The sequence below is a fragment of the Brachyhypopomus gauderio genome, chromosome 13 (assembly GCF_052324685.1).
Source record: "Brachyhypopomus gauderio isolate BG-103 chromosome 13, BGAUD_0.2, whole genome shotgun sequence".
Taxonomy (NCBI): domain Eukaryota; kingdom Metazoa; phylum Chordata; class Actinopteri; order Gymnotiformes; family Hypopomidae; genus Brachyhypopomus; species Brachyhypopomus gauderio.
The window spans coordinates 1,676,890-1,704,522 of NC_135223.1; the positions used below are offsets into that span (position 1 = coordinate 1,676,890).

At 40.6% G+C, this 27,633-nt stretch overlaps 1 protein-coding gene across 2 annotated transcripts; it reads left to right on the forward strand.

The window, feature by feature from the left end:
* The first annotated feature begins 166 nt into the window (after positions 1–166).
* Positions 167–27,625, forward strand: LOC143473269 (uncharacterized). Of its 2 annotated transcripts, none has more exons than XM_076970163.1 (3): positions 167–386; positions 13,183–13,240; positions 24,458–27,625. In XM_076970163.1, exon 3 carries the CDS (start codon positions 24,821–24,823, stop codon positions 26,657–26,659), a length of 1,839 nt encoding a protein of 612 aa, XP_076826278.1. In that variant the 5' UTR covers positions 167–386; positions 13,183–13,240; positions 24,458–24,820; the 3' UTR covers positions 26,660–27,625. The 2 variants fall into 2 exon arrangements, with proteins under 2 accessions (XP_076826278.1, XP_076826279.1); XM_076970164.1 differs by having other exon boundaries at positions 171–304.
* The last annotated feature ends 8 nt before the right edge of the window (positions 27,626–27,633 follow it).

The following is a 27,633-nucleotide window of genomic DNA, read 5'->3' on the forward strand; positions in this document are numbered from 1 at the left end:
GCGAACGTTTTGCGCAAATATATTTATATGCATATATAATTATTTTATTTTAAGTATTGTTTGCACAAACATCATTCAACAGTCTGGTAAGCAGCACGGCGCACTGTGGTGCTTTATGCGCGTGCTTGTCCTGAAGCGTTCGGAAGGGGGCGAGCGTGCGTTTACGAAAGCGCGAGAAAGTAGGGCAACGGAAAGGCGGCGAGGACACAGCACTCCTCACCTCGTCTTATTTAGCGAGGTGGTGATTTCGGTTGGCTTGCTGTCCGTCTCGTTGTAGTGAGATGAACCGGGACTATACGACAAGGTGAATCGACGCTACGCAAAAAGGAGGATAAACGTTAAAGTGCAAAGTTAAAAGGCACAAATGCCCGCGGAGCCGTCGTTGGGTGAGCGTTCCTGTTGTTTAGACGAGCTAAGCTAACTAGCTAGCTAGCGGGTAACGAGGTTACCAAAATCGGTGAATAAAGATTAAGAAATTGCTTCTTTGTTTAGTTTAACACCTTACGAATTACCTCTGTTCAAGTTGTTTTCTGTCTCTTTTTACCGACCTAGCTAACCTAGCCGAGTAGCGCAAAATGTTAAGCAGTTACTAGCTAGCTAGCATATCGTTGTTTACCAGCGAAGGTGTAACTAGCTAACCTAAGCTAATTAGCTAGCTAACTGAGTGTGTGTGTGTGTGTGTGTGTGTGTGTGTGTGTGTGTGTGTGTGTGTGTGTGTGTAGTGTAACTAAGTATAACGGGGTTATAGGCTAATTAGAATATTAATTAGAGCGAATATTCCTGTAAATTAACCGAACATATGTGGCGTCCTGGCTAATGTAACTAGCCACTCTTTGCTGTAGCATAACTTTGTTGTCGCTAGTTTTGTTGTTTGTATGACGGATACAGGGACCGATATGGTTGGACTGTATCCCGTGAATTTAGGGAGCTGCTATTTACAGAAAGGGTCCTTCTTTTTGAGTGTTCACTGCAATGTTTTACTACCTCTCTTCCTCTGTCTGAGAGAGAGAGAGAGAGAGAGAGAGAGAGAGAATGCGAGCGCGTGTCTATCTATATAATGTACACACGTAATATTGTATGGATTTTGTAAGTATTCAGCATGACATGGAATTTGTCCATCACAAAACAAAATAGAATAAAACCTGCGTTAGGTATTTCAGTAAAATATATTAAAACACACATGCACAACACATACATATTCTCTCTCTCATATTGCCTCTATGGGCATGTGTCTTGCATGATTTCAAATATAAACTCAACCAATGCCCTAATTTCATGTACTTGAAATTTCTAAAACAGATAGCGTGTCGCGCATAGCTCTAGCTTCAAGGCTCCAGCCTCCAGCTTTCTATAATGTGAAACTGTAGCACTTGCTGAGATGATCCTGCAATCTGTAGTTCATTATTAGTAGTTCAGTATTGTTCAATATTTTAGAATCCTACCTGAGCCATAACATAAACAAATGCTGCTTTAATATGTGTTATATTTCATTTACGGTGTATTAAAGTTACCAATGTGTGCAAATAAATCTGTAACATGGAATGTGCATCACAAAATAACACATTCATTACATAACAGGTATTTAGTAATGTTCATTAAAAAAGATGTAAAGTCAAATGTAACATGGTATGATATGCCAATCAGTATAGCCATCTTGTAAGCATTCATTCATGTTTGTGAATGTAGTGATATACCCCACCTCTAAGTGGAATCACACACTTAATTTTTTAGCTCTTATTTTGGCATCAGGGGAACGGTTCAATATGAACTTCATTTAGTTCCATGTTTACCAGGTTTTAATGAGTATAACAAGCCATGCATGTCCAAAGTCCGGCGCACGGTTCAAATTTCTACCCGTCCGCAGTGTTGGTCATAATCAATAATATGCAATAATAATGGTTGGACCCAACGCAGTTTCACTTTAACAAATCTGGCCCTCATTCTCATTGCAAAAAGTGTGGACCCCCCTGTTCTAAACACTACTTGAACCATTATTCTTGTGCGACTTCCACTGTTCTGTCTAGCAGGTTTAACAGGTTGTACCAATGGCCGAATACATCAGCTGCTCATCGTGGAAAAGACTTGAATTGTTTGAAACATTTCTTACTGTGAACAATGCACACAAAATTTAGGTTGATCATTTTTGGCTTTGTTGAACATACAGAATTATGAATATGAGTAGTGCTGGGTGGTATTTTTTGAAATTATATTGGTTTCACAGTATTTGATGGTTTCCCCCCCGTGCCTGATGTTAACTGCATTGATTGTGAAATACATTACTGCAGTAGGGTGTTTGAGTACTCTATTCCACTGTTAGAAATGTCTCCACCTAAGTATTAGGTTACATGTAATACAGATTTGCATGGCCCCACATGATCAGTTTTCAAATGGTAGCACTAAATAAGTGGATGAATCATATAGCACAGGGGTGCCCACAAGTTTTCAGCTTGCGAGATACTTAGAAGATGACCAAGTCAGAAAGATCTACCGGGGAGTTGGGGATTGTGAGGTGGCGAACGGGCTACGCACATTCCTTCGCGATCGACCGACACGATCGCGATCGACGTAATGAGCACCCCTGATATAGCATGACAGTTGCAGTAAAAAAAAATAACTTTTTATTTAAAACACTTTTCAGACAACACCAAAACTGCAGGTTTATACAACCTATGTGAAGCAGCTACAGTAATATTATAAATTGCACACCGGTTTGTCAATAACAAATAAGAGGTATTTAGACATAAAGTAGATGATTGTATTGTACTGAAATGTCCCAAATATCTTACCTTTAATTAAATAATATTTAAACAAATAAATAATAACAGTGGTTGAATACTTGGGAGACGGTACCATCTCTTTTAATGTGACAAAAAGCTAAATATTTTGAATCATTTCGACGATTAAGTTACATATTTATACAAAATTTTATATATATAATATATATATATATATATATATATATATATATATATATATATATATATATATATATATATATATATATATATATATATATTGTTATATATAAACAAAATAATTATTTTGTATAAATATGTAACTTAATTAAGCTGAAGGTGCTGGAAAAATTTGAAAATAGACCTTGAAAGTTCCATAAGTGCTTGAATTCCACCTTGTAAAGATGTATGAGCCCTGCAAACATAACTTGGCGCAAAACTGCTGTAGAGCGGAACACGCAAAGCTACAAAAATCGAGGGGTGCACAAGCTCATTTTTCTGCGAGGACCCTCTCATCAGTTGCGGTGCAGTATAAGCTAGCTTTATGGGTGGTGCAGACAACACCGGTTGTCTGTGCGAACCAGTATACCACCCAGCACTAAATGGGCGGTGGGCAGCCCTAGCCCGGCACCTAACCCCAACTGCTCCCCGGGTGCCGGGGTAGGGCTGCCCACTGCTCTGGGCACGTGTGATCCACAGCCCCCTAGTAATCACTAGTGTGTGTGTGTGTGTGTGTGTGTGTGTGTGTGTGTGTGTGTGTTGTGACTGCACAGATGGGTTAAAAGCGGAGGACAAATTTTGATTGGGGTGTAAAAATCACAATTGACAAAATATGGCACATTTCATTTTTTTTAAATACGAGTAATGAATTAGCCTACTAACTCTAGAATCTTCTAGTGTACTGCATTGTTTCTTGGTGAGTTTAATATTCATGTCTATAGAAGAATGTGCAGTTGCTCAAAATCTTAGAACTGTATTAGTTTTGATGTAACTATGTTGACTTCCCTGTTCTCTCATGGGCATACTCCAACTGATATAACCAATACCATCCCTTTCGCATTTATTCTTGTGCACAGTGGCCCAAACGCAGCCACATGTGAACACCAAATTAATTTTACTAGCTGTAGTCCATGCATGGAGCTTAAACTTAAAAACAAAAATGGTTGAGGCCAATGCTAATAGATGTTGATAAGGAAGTCCCCGATTTCAGTGGTAGTTTTAGTACTTAGTAAGTCAAATAGTCTGTCCCTGTGTAGTATATTCTAATGAGGGATTAGGGATTTTTGTCAGCCAGAGCCATGTTTTCAATGTGGATGTTCTTCACAATGAGTAAAAAAAACAAGATCGCTGTATGCAGTACATGCCTGGCAATAGTAAGTCTTGGAGGATCGACTCTGAAAACATTCAGAAGAGCAACATAAGACATTTAAAACATCCTGCTGAATGTGCAGAATTTGGCATGCTGACTAAGGCAAATAGGTTAAAGGCTGAATTATACTTTCACAAGTGACCATAGCGCGCGACTCCGCACACCTCCACGAACGGCGGAGGCGTTTATACTTTGTGCTAGAGGTGTCTTCAACTAAGGATTTTCATAGTCGAATTTGATTAGTCAGATTTTCCCTTTAGTCGGCTAATAGTCGAATCAGGATTTTTTTCTAGAGCACCTTAAACGGGATCCCGTTCTCATTCAGGACTTTTTCCACTTTAAAGGAAAAACCTACAACATTCAGATAAATGAATAAACATTGTAGGTTGGCTTTATTCAGCTTTTATTTATTTACTTTTTTTTTTATGAAATGTTAGAGAACATTAACAAAAAAAAAGTCAGCATCAGTGCGCATATCGAACTGTCAGACAGGCACCGTGCAAAATGTCAAAAATATTTTAAATAAAATATGCCTGCCTGAAAATATTTAAAAAATTGCCACACAACAGCAAAAAAATTATAAGGAAAGGTTCAAGTAACGGGGTTTAAAAAGCAACAACAACAAAAAATTTTTATAGGCCTACTTGTCGAGACGCACCGTGTTTGTTTTTTTTTTCTTCGCCTTACCCGTTTTAAATGATATGCCATGTTGGTCGTTGTCGTGTGAAATGAAAGACGTTGATGACATGCATGTTTTATTCATCTTTTTCAAAATACTCCCACACTAAGTTTTTTTAGTAGCCATTATAATCTCGGCAGATGTTAACGACCCTGTAGCTTTTGGCTACTATGACGTTCATAGTCGACTAGGGTCCTCCAATCGAATAGTCGAATCAGCGACTATTGCAGGTCACCCCTACTTGGCGCGTCACATTCTTTGCAGTGTTCTCCGAAACAATATGTGGTAGTGTAAAGAAATACCCCTCAAAAACAGGGGAAGGAACATTTACCTGACTAATTTTAATGTTGCTTTGTGTTTCAGGTTTGAAAAGTGCTGGAATTTAGGCTAAAGTGCTTGAAAATGAAACTACTTCGTTTCACAACAAATGGCTATCTGACTGATCAGTTCTCTTGTATTACGTTAACAAATATGAGCCTCTTGTAATTTCAGGGCAAAACACGAGAACGTGAAGACGTTAAGGTTGGGTGTTTTGAAAATAAACAACCATTAAATATTGTGATGAAAAAGCGAATTATTTTGAATCATTACGAGTATATGTATAAATATTTAACTTGGGTTTAACGTGCTGAGAATTATTTAAACGGCCCTTGAAAGTGACACTAGGCCTACAAGTGCTTTAATTCCACCTTGTATTTAAGGTGTATGAATGAGCCCAGCAAACATGACTTGGTTCATTGCGCTGAAGCGTGGCGCGCGTGAAGTTACAAAATTCGAGAGGTGCATGACCTCGTGAATCACCAGTGTGTGAGGCCCACGCACATGGGCGGAGCCACCGCGACAACGTAATTTTTGGCGCGCAGACCCTCGCGACGCATCAAGTATAAACCAGGCTTTACTTTGCGTAGTGTGGGTGCTTACGTAGCTTAGAGGGGGGGATCCTCTATCCTCTTTTTGACTTCGAGGCTCGAGATCATGACAATTTCGATCAATTTAGATTATATATCGAAATCGTGACACCCCTAGTATCAAGTCTTCCCCTTGAGCGACTTCATAAAAGTCCATTCAGTGGGATATGAATATATTGGCATATTGGTCTGGAATCAGTACAGTGAGTCCCCACTTAACGACAGGGATAGAGACTGAAAAGTCCATCGTAAAGCAGTTTTCATCGTTATGCAGTTTTCGTCGTTGTGTGACCCTAGATTTAGATACGCTTTGATCGTAAATATAGGGAAAAAAAATAACAATGTTCTTGTGTGTGCGTACAGCGTGAGAGAGAGCGATTGGTTTGCCGAGATGGGCTGCAGTGGAGGCTGCACTGCCAGCTGCCTCAGCCCAGCTTATTGTACCCAACACTCCACTGTGCTGCCACTGCTCCACTGTGTGAAAAAAAAAAAAAGTCGGTCCGTCGTTAACCAGACCCGTCATTAAGCTTGGACTCACTGTATTGCCTGTTCAGATTTCTTCCATAATTGGTGTTAGTTGCAATGTTAGTTGGTCACGCTACAGGATTTGGAGTCAATGACTGGTCCATATATTTAACCTGCTAGATATTTTTCAGGAGCCAGCATGCATCGGTAAATCTAAAAAAAACTATGTAAGTCATACATAGTTACCGAATAAGCCCCTTGTGAACTCTGATTTGCCTTCCATCTAGTATTCTCTACAACTCAAAACTTTTGGCAAATGGGAAAGCGCCACTAAAATCTTATACCATGCACTCAGCATAAAGTGCTGTCTGGGTTTTAGTGATGATATTTAAATACCTTACCTTGCTTGTGTTCAACCAAGGATGGAAATAGGTGCAGATGAAGGATTCACCTGTATAAAAATATTATAAATTGTTATAAATGTTACAAGCAGGCGTATTTCATTTAAGAAAAATATTTAATTAGCAATACATTTGTAGAATCACTGTTCTGCTGCAGGAAAAAATGTTTTTGCTTGCCAATATTTCTTTGTACAGAAATATAAATATTTATAACTCGCATAAGGATTGATGAATCAAGAGAATGAAAGGGAAAGAAGGTTAGAAGAGGTAGAGGTTATGAATCAGGAAGTGTCTCAGGTGAGCAAGGAGGAATTAAAGGCTGCAATTCGGAGAATGAAGTATGGTAAGGCAGTTGGACCGGATGATATTCCAGTGGAGTCATGGAAATGTTTGGGAGAGACAGCAGTGGAGTTTTGGACTGGATTATTTAACTGAATCTTGGAAGGTCAGAAGATGCCTGAGGAGTGGAGACGAAGCATAATGGTGCCGATTTTCAAGAATAAGGGTGACGTTCAGAGCTGTTGTAATTACAGGAGAATAAAGTTGATCAGTCACAGCCTGAAAATCTGGGAAAGAGTAGTGGAAGCTAGGCTTAGAGGAGAGGTAGGGATCTGTGAGCAGCAGTATGGTTTCATGCCAGCGAAGTGCACCACAGATGCTATGTTTGTTTTGAGTGTTAATGGAGAAGTATAGGGAAGGACAGAAGGAGTTACATTGTGTGTTTGTTGACTTAGAGAAAGCTTATGATAGAGTACCGAGACAGGAGCTGTGGTATTGTATGAGGAAGTCAGGAGTAGCAGAAAAGTATGTGAAGGTAGTGCAGGATATGTATGTGAACAGTGTGACAGCAGTGAGATGTGTGGTAGGAATGACAGACGGGTTTAAAGTGGGGGTAGGACTACATCAGGGATCAGCCCTGAGTCCCTTCCTGTTCGCAATTGTCATGGACAGATCCGCTGTGGCAACCCCTAAACGGGAATTGCCGATAGAAGAAGAAGATAACTCGCATAAGGATCCCAGAGCTGCAAAGACTTTACTTACCATAGTCTCTTACCATAGTGGCATATGAAGACGTTTTTATATTCACAATTTGAATTTGTCAATTTTGTCAATTTGAGATCGACAATTCAGACTGGAGCCTGGAAAGAACATAAGTGTTTGCCATGGCACTGAAAATAACACTCACTGTTCCTGACATTCCGAATGGCTTTGATTGAGAGTTGAAAGTAAAAATAAGGATGAACAAAGGACTATTATTCTGATTGTCTTGTGGGTGAAAATGGTTGATGGAGCTACAGTGGTACCTTGAGATACGAGTTTAACCGAGCTCATATAGCAAACAAATTTCTCCTATTTAAAATTACAAATAGATTTAATCCCTTCCAGCCCTGTGAAACATCACCAAACCTTCCTGTTAATATTTCTGAAATCGTCCTTTAGACGTAGATCAAAACCATCAGGTTTCATAATCAGGATTATACATTTGTTCATTCCTCGGTGTTCCATAGCTATATAATAACATGTATGATTGGTGTTCTCCTTATCATGAGAGAAGGTACAGACTGGATCTAGGGGTAGTGGAAAAGTACAGGGAGACACGGGGAGAGAGAGAGAGGAGAGAGAGAGACAGACAGACAGAGAAGTTTTAACTGAGGAGCAGACATACAGATAAGGGAGTGAACTGAATGCCAGTGTCCTGATTGAGGGTCACACAGTAAATCACAAATTCCCTTACACTTCCTAAATTATGAAAACATGTCTTTAGTTAAAGAAACACATGTAAACTTTACAAATGCATAACTAAATATATGAAATAAAAGAAATTTAGTGCTGTATTCTTATCGTGGAGACAGACGAGTGTCTGGTGAAGGAAGGGAGGGATGCAGGCGCTGTAGTCACATAAACTAAAACTGCATTATCTTTATTTAAAATGAAACTATGAAAACGAACTAGCGGCAGCTTCCCGAATAACGACTCGCATCTCAGAATTTTGCTCGGTTCCAAAGCAAAAATACGGACTGAGTCGCAGTTCGTATCTAAAAATGTGTATGTTGGTCTCGTATCTCAAGGTACCTCTGTGTGTGTGTGTTAGTGGTGGGCCGTTAACGGCGTCCGATAATGTGATACTCTTATCGGGCGATATAAAAAATATCACCGTTAATCTATTCTTAAAGTTGGGTTGGGAGCTGGGATGCAGATAGTTTAGCTCTGGTGTATTCTAGGGCTGGCCCGAATAGCGTTTTTTGAGCTCCGGATATTCGGCACTGATTCGAAGCGAATATTCGAAGCTTCGTTTTTAAATAAGACGGATTAAAAACAAATTATATTAAGAATATAAAATACTTTCTAAAACGGGTCAGAAACTGGCGGACCGCGGTCCGGATCCGGACCCGAACGCAGTCCTGTCCGGACCCAATCTCATTCCTGATTTACTGGATACGGAAATGCCATCCCATCCGGACCCAGAATAAATTGTTTAAAATATTTCTTAATTTTGACGGGAGAATTCATTTTAAACCGGAGCATTTATTTCACCGCTATTGAAAATATTGAAAATAGCGCTGAACTCCGTCACGAGTGTTACGTCCCCCGGACCGCAGGCCAGAGCTATCTGCCAAATTTGGCCCGCAGAACAATATAGTTGATTAACCCTGTTCTAAACAAATGAACTTTTTTATATTGAGCTTATAGCTTAAGTGCAAAACCACAAAAAACAGCTATTTAGCTACGCACTGCACATCATTAAACTGAAACGGCCAACAACACAATTTACAATGACTTTCGTCCACTGTAATATAATTAACAATGTTTAAGAATATAAAATACTTTCTGGACAAACAAATTTTTTTGTTTCAAGTCGGCCTATAACCCAAGTACTAAAACACAAAAACACAGCTATTCACTGGGCCGGCTTGCGCAGCGGAGCAGCCGCGGACACTGGGCCGATGTGCGCAGCGAAAAAATCGGGGGGGAAACACAAAAAAAGACATGAAACGCGGGGAGAAACATTCTGTAAACAACAGACTTTTAATAGCTTCAAAAGAAATCAATATTAAATTATTATAGATTACAGGGAAGCTTAAACAAACGCCAAATTTAATAACGGAGCACACACATTAAAAATACCTAATACCCAGGGCTTAATTTGAGCCGGATCCTGCTGGAATATGATCCGGGAACTCTTTAATTTTGAAGCGTGCGTTCCGGTAACTGTCTGCCTCGATCCGGCAACATTTTATGTTGTCCGCTGTTTGCGTTCCGGCATCGTTTGATTTACAAATTAAGCACTGCTAATACCTAATGCATTTTGCCTCTCATATACCGCCATTAACCTGAACGGAACTGTAACGTTAGAGTGAGGCGGAGCTAAGAAAAAAAACCACGAATATCCGAATACCAAAATTAAAAACCGAATACCTACTCAATGACCGAATATCTGAATATTCGGGTCCAGCCCTAGTGTATTCCTAACCAAATTGCACAGTAGGCGGCGAGAACAAGTTTTCAAACCTGTGAATTACCACCCACAGCTATTTGCATGTGTGCTTACATCAGGGACGCACAACTTGAAGGAGGAGCCGAGCCAAAATTAAATGTAAAGCTGGTCGAAATGTGCGAGTTTAAATTGTTGAGCGAGGGGGGGGGGCGGCTGCAACGGAGGCGCCCGCGGGCCGCATGTTGTGCACCCCTGGCTTACATGGATGCAGCCACGAAGCTGCCAGGTTTGCTTCATGGAAAATTCATTTTTAAGAAGCTTCCTAATGGAGACATTGACAAGACTAAAGTTGTTTGCACCTTATGCAACGCGAAATTAGTTTATTGTAGGATTTCTACCAGTTTGAAGTACCATTTAAACCACAGGTGTCAAACTCATGGGCCAAATGTGGCCCGCTGCATCATTTTATGTGGCCTGCGAGAGCTTAAAAAGGCAAATTGTCAAAAAATAAGTTAAAGTGAGCAAAAACTACATTTCCAACAATTATGTTACCCGCGAAGTGATGGCATCTGGACACTGCAGTGTTTCCATATCGATGCGATAAAATAATGATCCCAAAATGTCCAGGAAGAGAAGAATCGATGCAGATAGAAGGGTGTTTCAAGAAAGATATGAAAGTGATGTTTGTGCTTCAAGGAGAAAAATGGGTATGAAGCGGTGGCAGTTGTCAGAGTACAATATATGTCGGCATTTTGCGACCAAACACGGAGCTAAGTATGCCAAAATTAGCCATCAAGAAAAACGACGAATTGTCGAAGAATTAAAAAGCAAACTGCAATCGCAACAGAATGTGTTCACAACCACAAATGAAAGGGCAGTAAAAGCTGCTTTGTTGTGGCTAAAGAAATCGCTGCGCTTCAGTCTTTTTCAGAGGGAGCATTTTTGAAGCACAATCGCTATTTTCACAGTAATTTGATATTTCAAGTTTTGAACAAAGTAAATGTGATATATTTGATAATTTTTCTTTATTCACTTGGATAGTTTGATCGTTGATTGATGGAGTAATGTGGGTTTCATAACCTAACAAATTTAAAGGATTTATGTTATAATAACAGCAACAAGCAAATTTTTTTACATTTACGCAAATATATCTGTAATATTTGTAACTTGAATAAGTAATACATACAGAGTTATTAGGCCTATGTAGGCTTACAAATTCATGTTTGACTGAATATGCCCTCTTAAAGTATGTAGGCTTATAGTACTATTTTCATGTTTAACTGAATAAACCGTTGAACACGAGTAGCCTACATTTTTATTGAGCATGCTTTTTATAGAACAGCTTTCTCAAGCAGTCATTGATGCATTTTGAAGATGAGCCCTTGGTCTAATGCACCCTCTGTATTAAGAAACCCTATCTCAAAGACTTTTAGTCATTACTTGGGTAGCACGCATATTCAGAATGAGCCATTTTAATCTAGATTAATCTAGATTAATTTCAAGATTTCAGTGAGATTAATCTAGATAAAAAATCTAGATATATATATATATATATATATATATATATATATATATATATATATATATATATATATATATATAAAGCTTGTACTGAAACACAAAATATATTTATATTTGTTAGAAAGAAATGGCAAATGTTTAATCTCGTTTAAATGTTTTAAACTATATGGTATTTTATCTGATTTTGATACAAACATTGCAGAAGTCCAACGACTGGGGCCTCATGTACAAAGACTTGCGTGGATTTCTTACTAAAAATTGGCATACGTACAAATCCAGAAAATGGCGTAAGCAAAAAAAAATCCAGATGTATCAAATCGTGCGTACACTGGAATCCACGCACATTTCTTTTGTACATCCCAAACAAGAGTGGCTGACTCTTCCTGTGACAAGCCCTCCTATAAATATGCAAATTCATTTAAATTTTCCCTGCACCGGAGGAGTTTCCTCTCTAATCTATCACAAATCATGTCTAAACAGGGAAAGAAGAGGAACTTGTCAAATGCTTTTATTTAAATGCTTTAAATTTGTTGCTTACCCATCACGCACTCTGCTAGCTTGTAATCTTATCCCAACCATGCTGTTTGTAAGGATGTATGAATCATTGGGTTGATCCAGGCCAATGTGCCACTACATTAGTAAGGCACATTTTTGCATCACCGATTATTTGCACATTTATGGAATTAAAAGTGCTTTCTATTCATATAAGCAAATTCCTCCTGAGATGGTGCCTTTATAGAAATGTGTGTGCAGTCGATCGCTCCGATTACATTAGGGAAACCAGCTATCGCTGCAAATTGCTCTTTAATGTTTACCTGGTCAACCGCTTCATATGGGAACTTTATATACCTAGCTGACATGCAGATGATCCCATCCAAAACAGTTGGCATGGCCCGGCTCGAAGATGACTGGGACATCCCCAACAGGTCTGCCAGTTGCTCTTTGAAACGAGCCAGTTGCCAGGAAGCCGAGCGTTGTCAGCACCTGTAAAGGAACTGGCAATGCGTGACCCCTCGCATTTCTCTCTCCAAAACTGGACCCAACTCAAGAGGACAGCTCTTGGAAATCTGAAACGGCTTATAAGCCAGTCATCATCATGGGCCAAAAAATCATAAAGATCATGGAAAACGTGCTCTCCGCGAATTCGGCCATTAGCAATATCTTCCAGTAATGCCAACGCTGCCATCTCCCAAGAACTCTTGTGCAACATTTAATGCATGTTTATGTAATCTAGGCTAAGTGGAAACACGTTGAATGATTATTTCAGTAAGGCAATGAAATTGTCTGATTAATTTACTTTATTTTACACAATAAAAGCTTACTACAATGTGTGCGTAAATTATATCTTAATACTTATAATTTCAATGCATCACCTCTAAGTGTCGCTAATTGACAAACACATTAGAAACATGCGTACACCTGAAGTGAAAGTGTCGTGGGGGTACACACATCTGACTGTTTGTGTGAAACATAGCGTACACAATGTTTTTGTACGTACATGAGTACCCTGTCCCTACAGCCACAGAGCAGAGGCTGTTGTAAAATGTCCTGTAAAATCAAACAGAAATGCATTAAACAGAAATTGATAAACAACCGCAATAACTTTTAAATCGTTTTTACCATACTCATACCCATGTTTTTCTGTTTTTTTTTTCTTTTTCATCATAGAAATCTTCGAGAATCTGTTTTGGGTGTCCAATTAAACTGAGGGGACCACAAGGAAATTGTAAGTAACAAATGAATTTGAACATCTATATTATTATTGCATTATTGGTCATTGTGCAGTCCTTGTTCATTTATAATAACAACAAATTATGTTTGGTCAGTTTCTAAAGTTTTGAATTCCAAGAGAGACCTCTGCAAATGGTTCCTATCTATTATAACTGCTTGTCTATTTCACCTTGTCACTGTAAGGCAGTTGATAAAGGGGAATAGACTGTGAGTGGACTGTCGTGGGCTAGTGACTCATGGCAGCAGCATCCATGGTTTGTTCAAGTCAATTCAAGTTCATTTTATTCCGAGCTTTTTACAACACGTCACAAAGTAGCTTAACAAACGGACGGGTCCAGAACCCTAATGAGCAAGCCAGGGACGACAGTGGCAAGGAGAAACTCCCTAGGTGGATTAAGAAGAAACTTCAAAATTTAACCCACTGGGTGGCCCAGATGGTCGCAGTCCATATTTGTAGTTCTAGTTCAAGACTGACCAGACCTTCCAATGTGGATGGGAGGATATTTGGCCTCTGGTAGGAGGCAGCATTGGCATGTCTGCTGATGTTATTGCCATGTCTGCTGGTAGTTTCAGCGTATCCATTCAAAGCATTGGCACATCCTCTGGCAAGCCAAACCATGTTCTATGTGCTTTAATAAAATTTTTTTGTAGAAGTATGTAACCAAGATGTGTTAACCAAATTAAACAGTTTATAGCCCCCATACTCAAATAGCGCGCGGGCTATCTATTTCTGGCCCGCGAGCTTCTTCCAGAAGCACATTTGTGAGGTAACATACTGATGTTGGATGATACATACTGATGCTGGCTCCCAGTCTCTGCTCTAATTCATCCTAAAGGTGATCTATTGGGTTGAGATCGGGACTCTGTGCAGTCCAGTCAAGTTCATCCACACCAGACTCTGCCGTCCATGTCTTTATGGACCTTGCTTTGTGCACTGGCGCACAGTCATGTTGGAAGAGGAAGGGGCCAGCTCCAAACTGTTCCCACAAAATTGGGAGCATGGAATTGTCCGGAATGTCTTGGTATGCTGAAAGGATTCAGAGTTCCTTTCACTGGGACTAAGGGGCCAAGCTCAGCTCCTGAAAAGCACACCACAATCCCACCCTCCATCAAACTTTCCACTTGGCACAATGCAGTCAGACAAGTACTGTTCTCCTGGCAACCGCCAAACCCAGTTCATCAGATTGCCAGATGGAGAAGCACAATTCGTCACTCAAGAGAACGTGCCTCCTCTGCTCTAGAGTCCAGTTGTGGCGTGCTTTACACCACTGCGTCCAACGCTTTGCATTGCACTTTGTGATGTATGGCTTGGATGCAGCTGCTCGACCATGAACACCCATTCCATGAAGCTCTCTGCACCCTGATCTTGAGGTAATCTGAAGGGCACAAGAAGTTTGGATGTCTGTAATGATTGACTGCAGAAAGTTGGCGACTTCTTCTTTTGTCAATATAGTGTACACAGCACACAGGCCCATGATTGGTGTGTGACTCCAGCAGACTGATTCACCCAATCAGTTTTCCACCCAAATCACAAACCAGACCCTCCAGAAAGTCGCGATGTTGCGATTTGCAACTTCAACGCAACTTCAAGCAAACCCCGCGAATTCAAACTTTCCCGCAAATTTGACCAATCACTGATGTCGTCTTGATGTGACGTCGACAAACACCCGCCTTACTTCCGTATATACGTTCAAGAGGAGCATACTGAAAGCAGCATGAGCGACGAAAATAACGGCAAAAAGATCGGGAAAAGCAGTATCCCGGTACACTACATGAAAGCGGGGATAAACTGTTTTTTTTTTGTTTTCAGTGTTTTATTGTTTCACAACGATGGGTTCATACATGTATTTCCAACAAGTTTAACATTTCTAGCACCAGCCCATCCACTCCAAGTGATTTTTCATAGTCTTTTAAGAGACGGAAAGTCCATTTCTGCCACCGAGCTGTTGCACTTCGAGGGATCATTTGAAGAAAGTGAGAGGGATCATTGTGCATTCTATGTCCCAACACCTGTGTTTCAGGGGGCGGGGCATACAAAATCTTGAGAGGGATCATTCCTGCCCAAACTATTTCATACCACATAGAGCACATATGTCAAAGTTAAGAATTGATTATCTATGGCAACAATTACAAAAAAGGCCCGCGAAATCCTGGTGGGACTGACAAACTAGAGTGAACGCATGACAACATCTCAGATTACCAGAAGACTCCATGACTGGGGGGTTGCTGTGAGGAAGGGATTGGGGGTAGAGAACTGGTTAAAGCTTGGATGAAGAAGTCATTTATCTCATTTGCCTTTGTCCCATTGTCCCTCCTTTGACTCCTTTGACTTACACCTTCCCAGACATCCCTCATATTGTTCTCCTTCAGCTTCTGCTCCTTCCTCCTGTAGATGTCCATAGCTTCTCCCACACAGCGTTTCACCTCCTGCTGTGCTGCATCACTTCCCTGCTCTTGTTCCAGAAGGTGGCCTTCTTCCCGTTAAGGGCAGCTTTGAATTCCTGCGTTACCCAGTTCTTGTTAAAGTAACATTGTACAGTCTTAATGGAGATCATGTCTGCACAGAGGTTGAGAGAATCTGTGAGACAGTGTGTCATCCCCTCTGTGTCCTCACAGTGAGGGCTAAGCAGCACATCCCAGTCCATGGTGTCAAAGGAGTTTCTGAGGATCTCTTCCATTTCTGGGTACCACCTCCTGATGGAGCAAGTTGTAGCAGGCTGCTTTTGAACCAGTGGAGTATATGTCCGTTGTAGATGAATCAAGTTGTGATCAAAGTTCCTTAGTGGGGGGAAGGGTGTGACTCTGTATGCCTTCTTCACATTAGCATATAGCAAGTCAGTTGTCCTGTTTTTTGTTGTACAGTCCACAACCTGGTAAAAGCAGCTAAAGTAGAGTCCAAAGTTGCTTAATAAAAATCCCCAGAATATAGATATGTCCTGTTAGATGTCCATAGATATCTATGTATTTACATAGATATGTCCTGGGTTACACCAACAGTTGTTAACATTGATGATGAGTCCCCCCACCTTTTGCTTTTCTCACATGTCTCTGTCTGCTCTCACAGCAGTGAATCCCCCGCAGGTCCAACGTTAGCATACGGTACGAGCTGGGCTAGCTCTGTCTCCGTAAATATAAACAAGTTGCGTTCGCATTAAATCTGCTGGTTGTTCAGTGAAGTCAGCTCGTCGCCCTTGTTCTGCAGTGTTACAACCCTTTTCTAGGCACCGAGACGTAGAGTAAAATATGGTATGGATTGATAAGTGGTTGCATATAATCTGTTTTTTTTTTTAAGGAAACTTGGAAACAAACAAAACTCCCACTTTCTAGAAAATAATACTATCACTTACCTAAAATAAAACAATACAATTCTATTCTTATTCTCTAATAAAATGAACATGACTCAAATTCCAAACCAAAAAGGCTCCACTCCCTATAACCAGTAAACAAGTCAACAACAATGAAATGCATACAGGTCACCACTGTCTTGGAACAAACGCACAACACTACTCATGGATTTACACGCTAACTCTTGGGGCCAGCACAGCATTCAGAGTATACAATAGTCTCTGGTCTCTTCGTCCTCTCTGCCCAAAAGACTCTCATGTCTCTCTCTTCTTGTGCGTGCCCTGGCCACACACATATAGGACAGTCTGACTGGTAGGGCAGGGCTGATAATGTGGTAGAAGAAAGGGTGTATCCAAATCCCAGACCGAAACAGACCATGAAGGGAAGGGAAGCAGGCAATCGGAGCAAAACTGGCAGCGAATTCACTTTCCCTATAAAGCTTTGCCTTTAGTTTAGCCTTTAGCTTAGCCCCGGCCTTAGGGTCCCTAGCTCTTCTACTCAACTCAGCTCAACAGGAATCCGACGTTTTATCCAAGTTCATCAATTTCTTCTCAGGGTCAGCAGCTCTCTTCTCAAATAAGCAGGAAAACTGGCTCCTGGTTTCATCTTAAAGTTAGAAATATCCATGGGATATTTATAAAAGCACAGTATCTCTTTGTAAGAAGAGCATAGATTAAAGAAAGTGAAGAAAATGGGTTTAAAAAACTAAATTCTTAAGTTTACCACATTCCAAAAGAGAAGGATTCTGTGGGTATAGCTTATAAATATCTTGTGTTGGGGAAGATTTTTAAAATGTACTGTGGATGCTGGCCATATATTTGAAGGTGAATGACTTAATTGTGACTTCAGTTCAAAAGGCAAGCATGACTGGCTTGCCTGGTTATTTGGACTATAGCACTATGATTTGGCTTCATATTCAAATGACAAAGAAAGAGGATAGAGACCTTCTATGGTTTTCCTAGATTTGGCTATTGCATTCTGCTTAACCTCTAGTGGATAACATTTGGTTTCTTCCAGGTACCAGGTAAGGTTTCTAGGCTGTTTTGTTTCTAGCTGGTTGTATTTTACCATTAGTGTTTATGATGGTTATAGATGCGTCTATCGGGGTTCTGTGTGGTTGTATGTCGAGTGAAACTCCAGGTCACTTTTTGGCCCCATCCAGTTAGGGCATACAAGGATGACATGACAAAACAACTACTCTGCCATGTACCCTTTGGTTGCTAGAGAAGATAAATTATCATTTTAGGTGAGTCGGGGTGACCATTAAACCTAGCATGTCAGTTAAGTAGTATATGGCATAGTACAGCATCAAATAAGCATGTTGGGACTACATTATTTTCCAGGAAAATTGAAAGTGTGGTGTGTCTTGTTGACTGGTGTCGACTTGCTGCATTGTATTAGATCAGGGGTGGCCAACCCGTCAGAGACCAAGAGCCACTTTTTTTACTGTGTTACGGCAAAGAGTCACATCATACATGGGCACGCTCGAACAACCAGGGTTGCCAACTTCTCAAGATCACTTGGAATTGATCTTGTAAATTGTTGACGGGGGGGGGGGGGGGGGGGGGGTGCCGAGTGTAAATTATTAGCGGGGGGGTGTAAAATGGACACAAATTGAGTATTATATCGCGATCAATCGCCAGTGATTGGCAAATTCATAACTCATTGAATCATAGATGTAGATCAGAGATAAATAAACTACATTTTTTTCAGAGTGAGAAATCGGATGTATGGCGTGTGAGCGCGTGAAGACAGTCAAATGTGTGTCTCACGCTCATTGGCAACCCTGCATCACTCATCCCTTTCTCTCTCTCTCTCACACACAGACATACACGTGCGGAGAGATACCTCTGCTCAGATTTATTACAAATATCACACACTTGTCCTGACTGGGAAACCGTGTTTTCATCTCACACACATGCGCGTTTGACGAAAATACCGGGGTGAACTCAAGCTAAGCGAACAGCACATTAAAAAACAAACACAGACTTCGATATAAACATAATGTGTGATATGCTTCAGGCTTTGTCACGTTTGGAGCACACTATGAGCTCTGTTATGTACGCAACTGTTGTTTTCTAAGTAAAAAGTGGATGAACTCCGTTATCAACACTCGTTACAATGCCACTGACCTGCGCTCACCTTTATGAAGAAAACAGACAGTGTCAGTAGTTTTGAAGCTCCCTCAGTTGTCTGCGGTGCCTTTGCTGCACCTCGTATGTGGTTTATTCCAAATGTGTGACAGAAGACCGCGTCTCACCAAGGAGACTCAAAGCAGTCATTTCATGCCGCTAGTCTCCCGTTTTCCACCATGCCGGTTTTAAAAGTATTAGCGGATCACTAGGCTTGTAAACAAACCGCGCAACACAAAGATGTAGCAGTGTGTCGCCCTCAGAGTGATGAGGTAACCGGGCCACGACACAGACCGTTAGTGCAGGTGAGCGTGCGAACCGCCTGGGGAGCCGCATGCGGCTCGCGAGCCGCAGGTTGGCCACTCCTGTATTAGATGGACACTGACATAATTACGAAAGTAGAGAGGCTGGAGAGGAACAAGGCTATAAAGTACTGGCTAGAGGTGTTGCATTGAGATGATTTGTAAGGGTCTAAGGATGTGTTGATAAAAGCAGTGGCGTCAGTCACTAAAGCAACAAAAAAGTGCAATCAGCAAGTGGTGGTGCAGTTAGCCAAGGATTTGATTGGCCAGGTGCAATGTGGTGATGTGTGGAAAGTGCTAAGTAAGGCCACATTGCCAGAAAGAAGGCAAATGGCTGCTAGTTTTTTTTTGTGGGTCAGAAAGCGGAACAGCAGTGCACAAGAGCAGCTTCACAATGGAAACAAGGCCAGTGGCTTTGTTGGGAAAATCTAGAGAAGTGGAAAATCACTTGGGGAGAGGTGTGAGCAATGTATGCAAGTCGCATTACATTTTTGCTTGGAACTTTCAGCGTCCTTCTGTTACTGCGCAAACACTTGAGCAGTGACGGCGGGGCTAGGGCGTCAGAGCTAGGGCTGCCCACCACTCTGGGTACCAAGTGTGTACCACAGCGCCCTAGTGGCCATTACTGGGTGTATGTATATGGTCATATCAATTGTAAATAGGTCCTATAGGTAGGGCTGTGACGATAACCGCATTACCGCAACACCACGGTTATGTAGTGCCTACCGCGGTGTTGAGTTCATTACCACCGTTTATTTATTTATCTATAAAAGGAATCATTTCCATTGCGAAAAAACATGGAAAATTTTTTTTCATTGCGATCGCTGTGTACACGAGAGGAACAGTCCATTAAATAAATGGGGGTTGGAGGATGGGGGGGTGTGCGCTGAATTTTTGTGTGCGATTACCGTATTTTCCGGAGTATAAGCCACTACTTTTTCACCCCACGATTTGAACCCTGCTGTTTATAATGAGGTGCAGCTTTTCTGTAGATGTTTCTTCACCCGTCAGGTGTGGAGCAGAAAGGTAATCAGGTGGTAGGACAAACTTGTAAATCAAAGAAGAAAGTGCTCATTTTCATTTAGCGCATGCATCCAGCAGGCACGACGGAGAAATTTTTTCAAACCATCATGTGTTGTGCCAAATTCCGAGTCCCCTCATTTGCACACGCATAAAGACGCTACAAATGTTATTCGGGAGTTACAGTGATTATCAGACGTGTGGACTCGAGTCACATGACTTGGACTCGAGTCCGACTCGAGTCACTAAACTGATGACTTGTGACTTGACTCGACAATATTACTGAAGACTTGCGACTTAGACTTACCTTTACTGACTTGGACTTGGAATCGGACTTGAGCTTTAAGACTTGAAAAGACTTGAAATGCTTATCTGGATCATTTTGTATTAAATGGTGCTGTAAAAAGTGAACTGATCAGCTCAGTTTATCCGTAACCGGGGGGCAGCAGCGTTGAATTTGTGCGGAGAGGACAAGCAACATGCTCCCAAAAATTATCCTATTCAATTATAAAGATTATGCTGTTGTGAATAAAAGAACTGTGACATGCAAGACATGTGGAGTCAGGATAAGAGCTGGAGAGGCAGCCACTTTAAACTTTGTTCGACATTTGAGGCTGCACAATCAAAAGTAAGTCTGCTATGTATATTTAACATAATGCTATAACGGTTAGCTAGCTAGCTGGGATGTGATAACTCGGGGGGTCGGAAATTAACTTTTACAAGGGTCCACATGAGCAACTTGTGTGAGCTGTCCGCACCAACAATAATTCGAAAGCGGGGACCGGGGGGGGCGGACGTACGGACGAAAGTCACTGGGGGGGTGGGGTGACGACGACAATTGCGACATCTCACACAAGCGAACCGAAACGCCTAACGTTGGTTAGTCTGACTAACTTAATATACTACTAATCAACTGCATCAATTGTGTTAAATATTGAAATTACATCTGGTGACTTGACTAGGACTTGAAGTTTAAAACTTGGGACTTGACTCGAGACTCGCTTGTATTGACTTGGGACTTACTTGTTACTTGCAACTTAGTGACTTGTTCACATGTCTGGTGATTATAACTTAGTACATTGAGCACTCTAGTTTTGTCCTAAGTGTAGATATTTAGACATAATACTGCTGTAATACTGTGAAGTCATGGTCAGAGGTGAACTTCGGTATAGCCAGTGTGTGTTTTATTTTAAATGATTAACACCCTTGAGCCAGTGTGGCTTTGGACATAGATTGCCACCTCTTTAGGTCGTCCCCTAAACCGGACAAAATTAGCATGTTGGTTTGTCTTGCAAGGAACATGAATACTGAAAAATAAGATATTTATAATTAACGTTATTCACGTCATTATTAACAATATTATGGCCATAATTTTGCGAGTATTTACGAGTAAGTTTTTGTTCATTTAAAAGTGCATACTGTCACAGCCCTACCTATAGGTCCCCCAGTGGTTGTGGATGAGGAGAGCATAGACAAGCTGGGAAAAAGCACTTTGACAGCATTATGGCAGATATACTTGGTGTCATAGACACACAGAAGACTGGGTAGGTGAGTGGGTGGTGTCATGTTGTTGTGTAATGTGGTAGATCCAGATGGACTTTGTAGCACTGAACATACATTATTGGTGCCTGTGTGGCAGAGTATAACCAGACAGGCCAGTTTGTTTTTAAAGAGGTGCGGTTTGGTTTTAAAAGTGAGCTCGGAGGGGTGTGGGAATTGGACACAAGATATCACTGTTGAGCCTTCTGGAGGTGTTGTGGGCTTAATTCAGTGAAATGCAGATGACTGGAGGTGGCTATCTGATAACCTCTGTGAAGACCTTCTGATGTGGTTTTTAGTAAGTAATTAATGGGCTGCACCTTTTGTGAACCTCTAATGTTTTATGTACATTCATCTTATTGTACTGGCATTTGGCAAATGCTAAAAAAAAAAAAACAAAAAAAAAAACCATGGGTCCAGATCCCTAATTAGCAATCCAGGGGCAACAGTAACAAGGAAAAACTCTCTAGGTGGAGATTAGGAAGAAAGCTTGGGAGGACCAAGAACCCACCCTCCACTGGGGGCTCAGCTAGTAGGAGTCCATATTTATAGTTCTATATCTAGGCCATGCAGTCCCTCCATTGTAGATGTTGAGCCTCATGACGGCATCATTGCGTCAGTGGCGCGTCCGCCGGTGTTGTCGGCACGTCCGCCGGTGTTGTCGGCACGTCCACTGGCAGCATCAGCATATCCACTGGTAAGCCAGTCCATTTTTTTGGTCTCTACTTGGTGCTTTTATGTAATTCTCTTTGTAGACACATTCAACCAAGATACAAAAGAATGGATGAATCAAGCTGTATGTTTCCCCAAACACAAACCAAATCTGGAAATGCTACATGCGTCTTTGAGTGATCCGAAGCAAGTTCGTTGAACCTCATTTAAAATTTTTATTTGTTCTCATCAAGAGCTTGGCACTCATATACAGATAACACTTCAGATACATGCTAAATTATTTTCCTTTATTATCTTTTGTGGGGCAGGTCATTATAATAACCATTGTAATAATATTTAGGTGGCTGCCAAGCAAATACCATTCAGGTGTTTGGTTGCCTAGTTTATATGAATAGTCCTAGTTCTAGGTATAGTGAATAGTCCTTGAAATAAAATTTGCCATCACCATGAACAGAGAGGCTCTTAATGACTTCATGCATTGGAGACTAACGAGTCCATTACATTTTAGATTTAAGAATGCTTTTTCATTCTTAATACCACTAAAATCACTTTGACTCTAGAAGAGTCCCAACATGGCTTTTTGGGCAGTATTGGAAATTAATATAGGAAATGCACTCAGCCACTTTAATAGATCCCCGCCAGTACAATCCAAGGGAATTGGTACAAAGGAAAACTTTGAAAGGGCAATACAAGGACAAGATAATTTCACGAGTCAAAAAGCAAATCCTATTCTGTGCTAGATGAACAGATGTACTAGATTGTGGTGAAGCAGACAAACAACATTTACATTTTACAATTTATTTAACACGGGTATAAATCTTAAAAAACCAATTACATACCAACAAGAAGCAGCAGCCAATTGAGCCCCAGGGGGCTGTGGCTTCCTGTAGAGAGTACACTGTGCGCAATTGGCTGCTGCTTCTTGCCAGTGTGTGATTGGTTGTGTTAAATTGTAAAGTGACCTTGGGTATTTTGAAAGGCACTATATAAATTGAACATTCATTTATTCAATGTATACAAGAGAAGGTCAAAAACACACACGGATACTTTGAAAACTGGTATTTTATTAGTCACACATACTGTTCGAGAAATTTTCAGGCAAAAGCCAATTTACCTAAACTCCATGTTTTTGGACTGTGGGATAAAACCAGACCCCCCAGAGGAAACCTACACAGAGAACATCGAAAGTCCACTCAGATAGGGACTTGAACCCAAGACCCTAGTGCTGAGATGCACACATGCTAATCACCAAGCCACAAGTGTTGCCCAATGTGATCAGATCTTGGTGATGTCAGATCAACTTGATGTCAGTGGGCGTCTTTGCATGAACTGCTGCTTTATGGTCTTTTCAAAGCATTTCCATTGGGTTAAGATCTGGACTTTTAGTTGGCAATTCCAACATGTTCAATTTCATCTGCTTTTGTCATTTTACACAATAACTTGTGTGTACACTTATGGTTAAGCTTAATTCACGGACACCCTGACATTGTCCTGTAGAGTTTGTTGGTATGATGCAGAATTCATAGGTCCATCAATAATGGGAAGCAGTCCTGGATTGGAAGCAGCAAATACAGCCCCAAACCCCAATGCTTAAAGAGTTGGTATGAGGTTCCTTTGGTGTAATGCAGTGTATAAATTTCACAAAGTGCTCTTTCGATTTAACCTAAAAGGCGTATCCTTGAAGTCTTCATATAGGGAGCTTCCTCCTTACCATCTCACCACGCACCTTAGTTATTGAGGAACTAGCGAATTCTAAAGTAGAATCTTTATGCACAATTTGATAGTGAGCCAGTCTTTTTTTATTTTAAAATTGTTGTCTAACCTTCTATTGACATGCTGTGGTATGATCTAAAGTAAGCAGCACTTGCCAAAAATGTGTGAATGGAATTTTGTATAGAATAATGGGTCAAACATCTCCTTACCACTGATAAGTGACTAGATAAAGCTCTTTTTTGCTGCTGCTGCTAAGTGGTGCGTGTGTGGTTTATTGTTTTTGTTTGTTTCTTTTTTATTTTGCATGTCATCAAATTTAAGTTATTTATTGTTGTGCCTTTTGAGCTACAGCCCTGTTGTCCCCAGTGTATTGCATGTCTTTGCTATCTATCTGTGAATAAGCATGTAGATATATATTTTTAAACTGTACATAAACTCTATACAAAAGTTTTTACATACATGTCTTAATGTCTCTCTTTCTATTTTTAGATGCTGCTATCCTAACTGAAGACCACAAGCTGGAAAAGGGAGCCCCTACCTTATATGGTTTGGGTCCATTATTTCATGTACAGAGCTGCGTTCGGGGGACCCAACATCCAAGGGACTGATCATTTGTTCAACCCACTTACTTTCAAATAACCGGATTAAGTGAAATCCAGACACTATAAGATGAGCAGAGGTTTCTTTTATGTAACATAGTTTCCTGTTAGTTGCTATATTTACCATTCCATGTTTTACCATTCATTTCTAATATAATTTTATGTAAAAATCGCCAAGCCTAATAGAGCCCTTTTTTCACTTTTATAAAAAAAAAATTGTTTTTCAACCCAAGCATTGCTTGATTCAATAGACATGGCAAACTCTTTGTTGGATTATTCATACCCCCAAGCATCAGCTGGAGATGACTTCATTTGTGCAGAGTGTGGGGAAGGATTTGGTCAGTACCCAAAATTGATTAACCATATGGCTATTCACGGACCCACTGACCCTATTTCTTCAAATAACAAAAACACCAAAAATGGTAGCGATACTCCCATTGAATTTGCTCTCCATGAAAATGGAACACTCACAGTAGTTGATAGATCTGCATTAAGCAACTTCTCATTTTTATTTGGAAAACCTGCATCAAAGCCATTCTGGAGTCAGACACCCCGTCAAGAGTCTTTACCCAAGACCAAAATGTCAGAAAGAGAGCATATTCAGTGCAGATGTGAAAGATGTGGTCAAGTCTTCAGGACCATGAGAAGTTTACAGCAGCATCAACGCTATCGTCCCCTTGAGCAAGGGTTCAAATGTACCCTGTGTTGCAAGACATTTTATGACAGAGAGAGTCTTCGGAGCCACCTTCAGAACCATGCCCATGAACGTTTTTACAGCTGTGGACATTGTGGGAAGAGGTTCTTGAAACAAGAAACTATGCTCTTGCACCAAAAAGAATGGCATCGGTCTCTTGGATCAAAGAGTTCAAGTAAATTGGAAGAGGATCGTGAAAATGGTATGGATAGGTCTTACCCTTGCAAGATCTGTGGCTTACATTTTTTCTGGCTGTCTGACTTGCAAAGCCATCTGATTAATCATTCTAATGTCAACAAAACAAACGAAGACAATACACAAAAAGAGAACATGCAGGAACGTAATGAAAGTAGCCATAAGAAAAATGTCTCGTACTCAGCTGAGCCTGCTGATAGATCTTATCGCTGTGGCTTGTGTGGGGGGTGTTTTGATTGCCTGTCAGATTTGAAAAAGCATCATCTCTCCGAGCATCCAGATGATGAGTGTGACGAAGACTCCCACAGATCAACACGTCAGCTTAGATGGCAGCCTGTAAACTATTATGGTATAATGCGTCAGATGGTTTCAAAACACCAAATGCAGCGATTGGATACATTGAGACCACGGATGAGAGGTAGGCCAAGAGGATGTGCTAACAGAAGTAATCACAGTTCTAAGGTTCACCCTTGCAAACTGTGCCATCGTGTATTTGTACATTCTAGTAGTCTCTCTCGTCATATGCGTTACCACAAGGGTACCCTTCACACGTGTGTTTATTGTGGTAAACACTTTCCGCAAAGATGTGATGTCACCAGGCATGTCGCCATGTACCATATGTCAGACATGGGGATGACACCTGAACGTGACCTATTAGATCTTGAAAATGAAAGTGGTAGTGAAGGGTCATCAAACATACAGGAAAGCAACGATGAGGATGATCATGACAGTCAGGAAAATGATCAACAGTCACCAAAACCACAAGATGACCAGATTCTCGACACTCAAGAAAAATCTTTTCACAAACCATGGATGGCACACAAATGCAAAGACTGTGGTAAAGTCTTTCGACTGCTTAGTGTATATCAGCGACATATGCGTTACCACAGAAGAGACCCTTCTCGAGTTTTACTAAGTTGTCCTCATTGTCCATGTCGCTTCACTTTTCGATCTGCTTTAGATCGCCATTTAGAGAATCATGAAAAAGAAGGGTTAGAGAAGAATGGCAAGGAAGTATCTCCAGATGCAGATGACAGTGAGTATTTAGAAAATGAAGAACAAGAAGTAGATGTTGAAAGGAGTGCATCGGAAGCTGATTCAAAAGAGGGCACATCAGCAGAAGTATTATACGAATGCACTGAATGTACCCAGACTTTCTCGGACCTGCATATATTCCTCCATCATCAAAGTGCTCATGGGTGAAAAAAACCTAGGAATATATGTTGTTTCTTTCAGGTAGTTATAAAGTGTTACTGCTCAGGCACACATGTTGCTGTAATTGTAAGAACAAGCAGATACTTTTTCTTTTTTTTTTCATGTGAATGAGTATTGCATATTAGAATTTTCTTGATTTGAAATACCACAAGACTGAGAGATCCTCTTTTAAAGCTTAAAAATGTTGAAGTCCTTGCAGTGAAATTTTTTCTTGTCTTAATAGTGAACTGCTGATGTTGCACTGTATTGTGGAATTTAAGAGAATGCTCGAAAAGGTACTTCAAGATGGCGATCTTGACATCATCTAAACCAGAGGACACCAGAGTCAGGTCCTGGAGGGTCAGAGTCCAGCAAACTGTGTGATTGCTCTGCTTAGCCACCCCTACTAAATTTGGTAAATGATATATGTTTGTTTGAGAGGGCCAGAGACCAGTATGGTTTGGCGATTGACCTGCTTAAAAGCAGCCGATTCAATTTCTCAGTCCAACTCTGGCCCTCCAGGAATGTACTTTGACGCCCCTAATCCAGATAATCGAAAACAACAATCTAAAAGAAATAGTTGGTTCTGCAAATATTTGTCTTTGATTTTTTTATTTATTTTTTTATCCCAAAATATTATTGTATTGTGTATCCAGGTCATACATCAGAATGTGGGTGGCATGTAAGACAATATGTATCCATAAACATATTGCTTGTTCTGATTTATGCCCCTAACATGACTAAACTGACCAAAAATGTGTATGAAGTTGTTGGTATTTGATGTTCTTCCTTGATTTAAAAGGCGATTTTATTGATTAGATGGTGCAAAGGATCACACAAGTGTTGCAATGCTTGACTCAACTTGAATAAAAACATTTAATGAAAGAAATGTATAAATTGATGCCATGTTTCAGAATTTTTTATACCATTTCTCAGTTTACTTCATTTGACTTTAATAAACATGTTAATCCAGAAGCTAGAGG

Coding starts and splice junctions, on each gene's coding strand:
- LOC143473269 (XM_076970163.1), top strand. CDS start 24,821: ATGGCAAACTCTTTGTTGGATTATTCATACCCCCAAGCATCAGCTGGA.